Below are 11,994 nucleotides of genomic sequence, written 5' to 3'. Positions count from 1 at the left end.
TTACTAAAGATGTATAAATTACTATTATCAGTAGTTTACTATACATAAAGTACATTCAAGGTGTAGAAAGCAAATCCAAAAGCAGCTATTTTTGTTGCTATATAAGATTATGAAAAATAATTCACAATCGCGGATGCGTACAAGATAAACAGAATGTACAGGTGATATTTACCAGTTTCCTCTTTTGCTACAATCTGTGGTGTTATTAGGCTACTGCCTCTTTGCTAATGTCTTTTTCAATCCCTTGATAATCTTCCAAAACCACATCAAGTTCATGATAGACAGCATAGCTGGTACAATTAGCACCAAGAGTATCCCAAACTCGTGCAGTTGCTTGACCTGTTTGGTGAAAAAATAGCACCATGCCGAAAAATTATTCAGCTAACCGGTGATACTTTGATAAAACGGAGTGCGTACTTTAAAAATAAATAAATAAATAAAAGCTTATGGGATGAGGTTGAACAACTATCACAACAATTTCAAACATTTTCTAATATCTGCTATTTCTCTTGGCATCATTTGGTTTTTTTCCGAATAAATGTTGTTATAGCCATATCTCACCTGCCATAATTTCTACCAATAAAAGGATATGTTCCTTCTCTCACACCTCAAAAAGAAAAAGCTATCGTCCATGGCTGTTTCAGCTTTCCATAATTTGTTTCTATTACATGTTATAGCTAACTCTGTGTGGTTAATGGAAGGACTTAAAACAGTTTCAGGTCACACAGCAAAGAATATTTCCAGAAAATATTTTCTTTTCAGAACACACCACTACCGTAGGCAGATTCCTTGTTGATAGCTCGTCTCAGCCAACCGAGTTATCACTTGCTAAGATTTAGGAAACAAATAATACATATATAGATATATCTTTGCATTCCATTAAATCATATCAAAGGCTGAAGTTTTAATGGTGTAGCTGTTACCTGATCATAATGCAAGTATATGTGGCAGAAAAGGTATATAAACAAGAGTATCCTTGCAACCTGCAAGTAATTTTTTACAACCATAAGTATGCTCCAGAATGTACGGTGTAATATCAAATGCAAGAGCAAGGTTGTAGACAAGCAAGACATTCTAACATTTTGTCTTTTTATCCACCGACCATTGAAAGCCACCACATATTATTACAGGACAAGAAAACTTTAATTTCATTCGGCTACAAGATTTCCTTACTGTATTCTAATTCTATTTGTCCTACATAAGATGGCTCCAATTATAATTTTCTTGAACCAAAATGGAATAACATACAATACCAATTCAAAATGCTCTTCATCATTAGTAGAATATCCCGTACCAAGAAAATATTTAAGATATCTAAATTAGTTTTTGGGATATAAATATTCAATCAGAAGTGTAAGGACTTTAATTCTATGCAATAACTGATAGTAATATATATTTGTATTGGAAAGGAAATATAATATTTTGTACAAATTACAAAATTTATATAGCTTTCCATATGTTTCATAATTTGAACTCTCAAATAACCATGCCTATTTAAAAGGCTCATGAATATAAACTTATGGAGATGGGTATTTCATCATATAATTAATAGAATCCAACTAGTGGAAACATGTATAGGGACTTCAAGTGATAAATGTCAGGAAATATTTAGTGCAATGTTCGTCGCAAATAGTTGAAACTAAATCATCTTTCACCTACCAGCCAAGCCAAGAATATCACTACCCCATTTATCATATATGCTCTGGACCTCTTCATTCCGGCCGTGTCAAGGTACCTTCACAAAAAAATCAACATTATGAGAAACAGAGTTACAACGTTCAAGAAATGAATCACTCAATTGGCAGTATCTTACCATCTTAAATTGATCCCCGGCGTAGTCGTCTCTGAGATAAGAACGATGAAGGTGTAAAGCTGGCCCTCACTAGTTAACATAGCATATGCCACTGCTACCATGGAAAGAAGATGATGAATAACCTGACACAATGACCAACATATTAATACCAAGTTCAAGAAAAACAACCTTCCATCATCCCATATGGAAATAGAAACCAAAGGAAAAAATATGAGATTGATCAGGAGTTATTATATAGTCATTAATTTGTTAATGAGAGATTTTCTTTATTCAAATTTCATACTGTTCTGAAAATGGACTAAGATGCAAGTCTTGTTTCCAGTACAAAAGAAATGTGATAATTTTCCAAATGTAGCATTGAAAGCAAAGTATTCTAGCTTTTCATGAGTATAATCAGACTTTAGAAAACAAACTTAGGAGGCAACTCAATTACGATTTGGAAAACACATTATTTTCTTTTGCATTATTCAAGTGCCTCAAAGAGGGTTGCAAGTCCCAGCATTAACAATTTCATTTAGTTTATTTAATTGGCCTTGTTCATTGGTTAAGAAATAGTGTTTTTAACTAACCCTTGGGTTTTTCTTGTCTTTTTTCTCTTAGTCATTCTAAATCTCAAGTTTAGATAGATTGTTCCAATCTCCATTCTTTTCACTCTTTAACTTCTATATCTTCTGTCTCCTTTCTTTTCACTCTTTAATTTCTATATCTTCTGTACTTCTGTTTTTCTTTTCTTCTTATACGTACTGCACTGTCTTTTTGTTAACATAATTAAAAAAAATTATAGTCATCTAGAGAAGAAAAATAAGAAAAATTACATGTTTCCATAGTTGTAGAAAACAGTAACAAGATTAACATTTTTCCTGTTGTTCAAGCTGGAATTAACTGGTTCTAAACAAATGAAATTTCAAGGCAACTAAACATGGAAAAGTAGCAAACTGTATATCACAAGTAACAAGGTCTAATTTCTCTGAAAGAAAAAAGGAAATATTCAATTAATATGTCACTAATAACAAATAGGTTGTCCTTGCAAACAATGAGGTTTCGAGAAAAGTTGGAAGATAAATTTACAAGGCTTAATGATCTTTAACCAGACAAGGAGAAAAAAAAAATAAAAAAATAAAAGAAAAGAAAGAAAAACTTACATATTCCATTCCACCTAAAGAAGGATAAAACCAGATAATCATCCCAATGTCAGCAATGAAGTAACCAACAGAAACCTATCAAAATTACATCAAAGAAAGAGATTAATAAGACCTTCAACATGGATTGTGCGACGGAACATATGAACAGGCAAACATACCCTTATATATTTATATTATTTATGATAATAAATCTCATAAAAGAATAAAATTGTAGTTAAAATGGATTGTTTCTAAGGTTAGGATATGCGTAAGATTTCAAGATCCAATTCACATAAAACAAAATATAAATAGAATGAATCGAAAAACATTTCATAAATGGGTGATGCCCAAAGCACATATAAAACATCAAATATATTGGGTAGTAGTTCTAAGGTAAAGATACATCTTTTTTAAAAAAAATTTAGATTTTGAATTTCGTTTGTCTGTTAATCTTGTTAAGTACAATGTAAATGTATTATTTAAGTCATAGCTATAACTAGAGCTTATTAATTTATTATGGCTTGACTGAGGTCTATGATATTGGTAATTTTCAAACAGGTTTCTTACTCTCCTCTTTTTCCTAGTCTTTATATTTGACTTGTGTATTGGCATCGTATTAGAACTTTGTATTAGAACTTCATCTATGAATAATTCATACAAAGAGATGCACCTACAACTAGAGCATAAATGTATTAAGTAGTATTGCATCTTTCCATATTCTTTTGACAAAATTATTACTGTTATATTAACTTTCTTGTCAAAGAAGAGCAATAAGATAATTTGATATTTGACTTTTATTTTGTTATTATCATAACTATTAAGGTTTAATTTAATTGTATCAATTAAAAAGGCAATTCAACCTTCAAAAAGAAGGTAATACTCAAAGATAAGTTAATACATAAGAATTAGGCAAAACCCATTATTAAGCCCCTGAACTTTTCTGTTTTATTTTATTGAGCCCTTAAGAATTTTTAATTTATTTTATTAAGCCCTGCACTTTTATTTTTAGTTTTATTAAAGACGTATGCATATTTCGTGAGACTTTTGTTTGTTCTACTATGCCCTTGTACTTTTATTTTTACTTAGATTAAGGACCATTAAGTCCTCAATACAAGCAAAATAAAAATATAAAGGCTCAATAAAATAAAATAAAAATAAAAGAACTCAATAAAATAAAACTGAAAAGTTCAAGAGCTTAAAAATACATTTTGCCTAATAATTAAGGTTGTTACAAGCTAGATTTTAAATAATTTCTTACACACATATTGTTCACGGGTTAAAAATAACATATCCACTTAGCAAAAAACTAGTAAATGAATAAAGACTACATGAACCCAAGTATAAAATCTATGTAGTAGAGAACTATAGTTTCAACTAAATATAACAATTATGCAAATAAGGCATTTGATACGTCGATTAAGTAACAACTTCAGCCATATGAGCTCATCTTTCCATTTAATTCAGTTAAAGCATATTATGGAAATACAGGCATGCAACAGTTAAGGAAAGAGATAGAAGCACTAATCAATCGGAATAAGGATCTTCTCTGATGCAATATGTACAGACTTATGGCCCAACACACATATAAAACTAGGCTCAGGTTGATGCATACAAACTTGCTAGAACTTTCTTATAAAAGTTATGAACATCAACAGGATGGCTACAGGAGATGTTAAATTCAGAAACCTAGACTCAAAGTTGTTCATCCGATACCAACATGGTCTTTTGGTCAAAGTGTCCTTAGTACTTAGGGATGTTCTTTCTATTTAGGAATTTTGTGATTACTGCTCAAATTCTTTAGTAATCTAGTGTTCATCAAGAATCCTCATGTTTAGAATCATTAATTCTAATAAGAGTTATTCAGTCCATCAGGACTTGTTTACCCTAGCCACTCTCTTAGACTTTTTGAGTGATAATTAAGACTAACATTGTATTTGGTCGAAATGAAATCTATAAAATTTTAAAAATTCATTCGCAAATCTAACATTTATGTGTTTGGTTGAAATGGAAATTCATTTAGAATTCACATAATTAAATTTGTGAATTGATTATAACTAAATCAAATTCTAATAAATTAGATAGAATTTTGAAATAAATTCCATATTCGTAAGTCAATATATTTTATAAGACCAAAAAAATCTTTCAACTTTATCATATTAATTTATTTTCTGTCTCATGTCTTCTCTCTTTATAAATTTTTTCTTATATTTCAACACAATATTTATTTCATCTAAAATGAATTCCATAGTTATTATTTAACACATCAAACATAGAAATTCATTTACAAGTGAATTCTATTTAGTACTCGTTTGCAAATGAAATGAATTCCTTAATGGATTTCAACCAATATAAAGTATGGAAATTTGAGTTTTGTAAAAGAATTGGCCTGTGTGTGTGTGCGTGTATTATTCTCCTGCTCCCCCTTCTTCAATTACTGTGACTACAACGTATTCAATATGTTTGCAGCACTACAAACAGACAAAATGTCTTCTCTTTTCTTGACTAATCGACCCCTGAAATCATCCCTTCATTAAACCAACATTATCCTGAAAATTCACTACATTTCTCCTTCTGCTTCATCACTAAGAAAGCCTCTCTGTACTAACTAATCTAGATCTCACTATCACAATAGAGTCCAGAAATTCCCAAAAGCCAGTCCCATTATTCTAGGCCAGAGAACCTCCGAGCTTCTCCTTAAACACCATTCAATAAAATCCCAAAGTTGGGCTACAGTGTACACTGCAACCTGTTTTTGTAAAATCCCCGCAAGTCCCAACAAAAAGAAAAGAGATATACCTAAAAGAAATTGGAACGCAGTTCTAAGATTCTGGTTAAAGCATAGATCAACAACCATAAACACACCTTTCTTTGTGTTTTACAAGCTTCTATTTAACCTTGATCTATAACAAATCCCACTATTCAAAACAAATTGGCTTATAGAACATGGGCAAATCCACATGGTAATCCCACATGATAATAAACTTATTGACACTCCTCAAGTTTCCACATATTATATTCTTTGTTAAATGTAAAAGCAATTCAATTTGACGAAAAAAAATAATAATCAAGCTTTATAGACAATAAATCAGTCGTATATCAAATCATTTTAAACCTAGAATATGCTGTTTTTATAGGCACCAAAGCCAATTCCTGAACAGGTAATACTATAACAAACTATAATTCCCTTGGTTTTCAAATTTTCTCTAAGAATAAGTATTCCCCAAATCTGACTGCTGCACCATCATTCACCTCAAGCTTATTGAAAGGATATGGAAGAAAAAGAAAAGGGTTAATCTAGATAGTAGAATACAGATACTAAAAGAAAGCTCAGGATCCATTATACCGGAAACTCATCCTTAGTTTAATTCATGCAGAAGCTAAATTTGGATAATGACAAATGAGGATTACAAAAAAAATAAAACAGAAGAAAAGGAAGTATTAAATTGTGGAAAATGCAGAGATTTTGAAGCAGCTTACCCCCAATGCAAATACAGACAACGAAGAACTTCGAAATGTAATAACATCAGCAGAATGATCAGAATAGAGATCAGAGCCAAAGACTAAGTACAACGATATAACTGTTATGAAAATGGCATGGAAAGTGGAAATAGCCCTGCATTAACCGTTAAAATAAGTAAAAATAAAATTCACAGAAGAAAGGAAAGCAGGTGTTAAAGAAGTTATTGAACTAAAAAATATATTACCTGTTATTCCACTCAATTCGTTGGACATTTGCAAGTTTTGGATAGCACTTGAAGTAAACAGCACTGAACAAATCGGTAAGATCATAAACCTGAAAATAATAAGGAAGAGCAAATGGGAATTACACACAGATGAAACCAGATGCACTTGCTATAAGCAAAAATTGTAGAAGTACAGAATGAATAATGATAACATACCGTCTTACAAGCAAAAATGCCAGCAATAATTGAAGTGTATGGAATAAAAGAATCATCAAGCAAATATTCCTTCAGCAGCAGCTCTGCATGATTTTGATAAGATCTTGTTCCCATGACGGTTTCTTGAGAACCCAGAACTATAGCATAATCCCTGGTGAATTGGCCTAAAAACAGATTCTCTTTGCTGCCTGATTTTCCTGTATACTTCTCTTTTTTCTGGGAAATAACTTAAGGACCAAATCACATGACATTAGCAATCAGAAAAATATTTACACAAAGCACTAACATTAAACTGAGTGCAGTTCAATTGAGATGGCCCTTATATCAAAGTCAAAAGAATATCTTGAAATTCATTTAACAGGTACAAGAAACTGAAGAACCTCTTAAAGAAAGAAACATCCAACTGAGGAATAAGCAAAACCCACAGCCAGCACAAACGTGTGTACTCCTTTAACAGAACTATTAGAAACAAGATGATGTTGAACTCAAGTTTTCACACCCAAAAACAACTACATTTAACCAAAATTAAATATGCCTTCGAGGCTAAAGCCTTTATACAAAGAACTGAAAAATAGTTTGTAAACCTATAAGTAATTAGGTATTACATTCTAACACAATATTTTACTACAGGAAATCCTAAACCAATACTAAAACATAAATTTTTAAGCTTGTTACAACTAAAAGAATCCATCTTTTAAAATTAGTCTAGAATTAGGACTTGAACTTGAGCTGCACATAAATAAATAAATAAACCACATCAAAATATACAGATAATAACTTGAAGTTGTCATGCACTTGAGAAAAGTAAAATGGACCTGACAAGCCATTCAGAAAATAAAACAAACTATAAGGGTATAAACAAAGAGCAGAAAATTCTTCCAAGTATATCATATATTCATGTGAACGGACAACCGCATGCACAATTTAGCATGTGGAAGTAATGAACTGGTGAATACTCAATAAAATTTTTAGGACCACGAATTCATTACCTGAAGAACACATAAAGTTAGGATACAAGGTTAGTGATCAACACTAGTATTATAAAATGTTTACCAAAGCAACACATGCCAAACTACTAATGCAGCAGTTACTCAAAGAGAGACTTCTCTCAGTTCCCATCCTTTATGATTATCAATCCCCGAAAGTACTGCTCTCATTGCATGAAACTCAGAGCAGAATCAGGCCATTGCACTCACTCCTACAGTAAATTTGGATAATTTCTTTCTTCATACATTATTACCAACGGCAATGTCTCAACCTAGCCATCCGATCCAACTAGAACCTTTGCATTGATTATGCCATTTGTATAAGCCTTTTTCCGAAACTTATAGGGTTCTTACTATAAATAGTCATACAATTAGGAGCAAATGATTCTTGATGGACATAAAAAAATAAAACAACCAGCTATAAAATAATTAATACAATAAAATAGTTGCAATGGCCTCTCAGCAAAAAATCATTTCTTTTTTCCTACTTTCATTTTTTAAAACTTTTTAATTTTTTTTCCTATTGCCAAGTTTAAAACACATAGAACTACAGAAATTAACTATTTAATATGCTATCATAATCACAATTTCAAGCAGATTTCTTTACCAGAAATTAACTACTTTTTAAAGAAAAAATATAAACTTCATTTCTCACTAAATATTAAGCCTCAATGGAGGCAAGTGCATACCAATTAGAACAAAACAAAATTACTTTAATCAAATGCGTACGTCACCATAACACAAACACAGCACAAGTTTACCCTTATAACTAAACATGACTATTAAGACTATCGTAACCGAATAAATATTTAGACTACCTAACGGAAAAAGAAAAAAAACTTTGTATTAATTTTGGTTGTGTTACCCAAACATAACAGCAGCAGCAGCAGAAAGAGAAAAGTAAAGAAAGAAGAAAGAGAAGAGAGAGTGTCTGATATATTCTGATGATCAAGTAAAGTTGTTAAAAGCGGTTGGTTTTACCTGAAATGGAAAAACTCGCCGGCGGACGCGGTGAGTGACTTTCTGACAAGGGCCGGGTTTTGTAGACGATTTTCTTGTCTGTATTTATTTTTTATATAGTAATACTGACGTAAATATTTAATTATGTTTCATTATTATTAAATACTGTTTAAGATGCGTTGGCGTAGTAGTTTCTTGAGCCAATATACAAAGGAAACGACCAATGCCATGCTTCTTTTGACCTTTTCTCACCCTAACCTTTCAACACACAATGGAGTATCAAATATATATTTAAAAAAGCAATAAAAGAACATATAAAATATAGCTTTTTGCGAAGTGCACCACCGTCGTGGATTTAATGAATTTAAAAACCACTTACTAGTTTATTAAAAACCACTTACTAGTTTATTCGTGAGATTAATAGCTGGTATTATTATTTTAATTATAAAATTAAATATATAGATATAATTTAATTAATTATTTAATATTTAATATTAATTTATAATAATTTTAAAAATAATATTAAATTAACTAATTTTTATATATTTTTAATTTTTTTAATTTTATTATATTATATTAATAAAATCTTTATTTATCAATATTATTTTTAAATTAATACTATCAATAATTTACTTTTAAAATATTTATTTATTAACTTTAATATTATATAATCTAATACTATTAATATAATTGATATTATTATTTTTTAAATTATAAATTATTATATAATTAAAAATTAATTAACTAGTAAATAAATTAAGAATTTTATTTTTATAATTAGAATTATTATTTAATTAGAAAACTAATTTATTAGTTAATATAATATTAAAATATAATTAATATGCTATCTTTTAAAATAATTATTATTTAATTAGAAAACTAATTTATTAGTAATATATTTTTTTTAGGATTAGAACGAGTATTTAATTTAGGAATGTAATTTATTAATTAATAAATTAGTAGAAATATTATAAAATTGTATATACACTTGAATCCTATATGTCAAAAATAGTAAACATATCAAAATAAAAATTTTAAGTGTCAAAAACTAAGTACACGTGTTAAGAAAATTTTAGATCTTAGAAATTAATATATATATATATATATATGTTATCTAGATAATAGTAAATAACAGTGGATTTATGCTAGTCGAAATTTCACCATTTATTGTTTTAAATAATTATAAAAGAATATTTTTATTTATTTATTTATGATATCAATTTTGTCACGATCCAAATCCGAGAGCAAGTGATCTACACTCGGACATGGAAATCGCATATGGTTACTAGTGCTCGTAGCAAATTTAAAGGTTGCTAATCCAAATTTAATCCATCATTTACCATACCAATATAATTATCATAATTAAACTAAACATTAATAATGACAATATCTAAAGATGGAGTCAACAAACCAAATTTTAAATAAAAGATTAACATAAGTCAACACAAATTCTAATACATCATTAATATCACAATTAACGTACTGCAGTTCTAGAGTATTAGCCTATAAAGATTTTACAACCTCAACTACAAAGTAAACTAGATTAAAGGACTCACACTTTTAGCTTGCTCAAATCTTCTTATATATACACACGCGCACACAGATATATATATATATATATATATATATATATTAAACAAAGAGTGAAAACATAGGAGAGAAGAGTAACTTACATGAGTGCAAGTACTTAGAGTGAACTCTAGAGGAAGACATTGCTCCATGGTAAGCTGGTGCTCAATCATGCCATATAGGCTCCAATATGAAACCATCATATCAGGAGGGAGCAAAACAATCCTTGGAACCACATCAGATGTGGCCGTAGAAGGTGCCTCAAAGGCTACACTAGTGGAAGAACATGCAATATGGGAAGGCTTGGAGCATCAGAAAGACCGTCCCTCAATCGGCTCACAAGCAGTAGGAGCTTGGTGGTTGAGCTGTAAACAAATGATTAAGAAAGTGTGACACAATAAAAGGAGAATTCTAAGTGAATCCAAGAAAATACCTGAGCTATCGTGTCATCGCCAAGAGGCACGACCCTCAATAGCTGAGGGATGAATGAAGTATATTCTATCCACCGGGATCGATAGTGAGATCCTCGGGTTCGTCATATCTTATCAAGCACTCCGCCAATTCCTCCATGACAAGATCTGATGTGCAGAACATAGAAAGAGGGGATAATGGGACTCGGTGCTTGCTGAGGCCTTGCTTTTAGCCATAGATCCTCTCTCCTAAGTACCAAGCCCAACAGGCAGGTTCGATCAACGTGATCCCCCTATGCTTGTGGTCAGCTGTAGATAGCATATAGGGCTCCCACTAGCTGTGATCCCCCAACCAATTGCCTCAAATCTATAAAACCAAAAAAGGTAAGTAACAGTATGAATAAAGCATGAATATAACTAATCAATTGTATTTACCCTATCCTAGGTCAAGTTATTGATCCACATGTGGTGCACGTGAACTCGAGCCCACTCTAAAGTAACGGTCATGCTCGAGCCCTAGCAACTCAAGAGAGGGAAAGCTCGGGAAGTGCATTTATGTTATGAGCCCACTAGAAGGCTGATCTCCAAGGCCTAAACTTGCAGAACAAAGAGTTAGCATTCACTGTATCAATAAAAGAAATCAGAAAAGAGAAGTTAAAGCGTAACTCACATAGATAGCGTGTCAAAAACCATAGATTCTCTTGCAGCCTCAAATGGTAACATCCATCTGATGGTACAAATATACGAGGGCCGCAAATGCTCAATTGTAAGAGGAGACATGGTTCAAATTCCATAGTAGCGCCAAATAGTGGAAGTTCAGTGAGTACCCCGAGTCACTAAACAATGTCGTATCGAAAAGGTACACTAAGAAGGCTCGAGGCCATCTGGTCAACCTCTTGAAAATTCTGAAGAACAAAGCCCCGGTAATGGAGGGGGATGCCCTGATAAGTGATGTGTCACACCCCTTTTTCCGGATCTCGATATTAAGGGAAAAACAGAAAACCCTATGATGAAAGTTACTACCTTTTCGAGTCTCAAGTAGTGAAGGACAGATGAATCTGATGCTAGGGTTGAGGTTAATCCGGCTGGGATTACCTTTTTGAAATTAATTTGGACCTAATTGTCAAAAAAAATTAAGTTGAGGGTTAAAAGACAGTATTTACAAATTTAGGAACCTAATCATAAGTTTTTATAAAATTTTCGATTGGATTCTTACATTCCAACATCATCTTTTAT

At 31.2% G+C, this 11,994-nt stretch overlaps 1 protein-coding gene across 3 annotated transcripts; it reads right to left on the bottom strand.

The window, feature by feature from the left end:
• Positions 1 to 9,012, bottom strand: LOC8277791 (TLC domain-containing protein 4-B). 3 transcript variants are annotated; one of them, XM_048374884.1, is made up of 9 exons: positions 8,801 to 9,012; positions 6,834 to 7,049; positions 6,639 to 6,727; positions 6,412 to 6,547; positions 2,956 to 3,030; positions 1,814 to 1,935; positions 1,660 to 1,735; positions 924 to 983; positions 1 to 339 (listed from the first exon to the last, which is right to left on the bottom strand). In XM_048374884.1, the coding sequence occupies exons 2-9, from the start codon at positions 6,945 to 6,947 to the stop codon at positions 211 to 213; spliced, it is 801 nt and encodes a 266-aa protein (XP_048230841.1). In that variant the 5' UTR covers positions 6,948 to 7,049; positions 8,801 to 9,012; the 3' UTR covers positions 1 to 210. The 3 variants fall into 3 exon arrangements, with proteins under 3 accessions (XP_048230841.1, XP_015575436.2, XP_048230840.1); XM_015719950.3 differs by having other exon boundaries at positions 6,834 to 7,060; positions 8,801 to 9,011; XM_048374883.1 differs by lacking the exon at positions 8,801 to 9,012 and adding an exon at positions 7,849 to 8,696.
• Between the last annotated feature and the right edge of the window lie 2,982 nt (positions 9,013 to 11,994).

The sequence above is a fragment of the Ricinus communis genome, chromosome 5 (assembly GCF_019578655.1).
Source record: "Ricinus communis isolate WT05 ecotype wild-type chromosome 5, ASM1957865v1, whole genome shotgun sequence".
NCBI classification, from domain to species: domain Eukaryota; kingdom Viridiplantae; phylum Streptophyta; class Magnoliopsida; order Malpighiales; family Euphorbiaceae; genus Ricinus; species Ricinus communis.
Note: the sequence above shows the minus strand (reverse complement) of the source record. Positions and strands in the feature narration are given on the sequence as shown.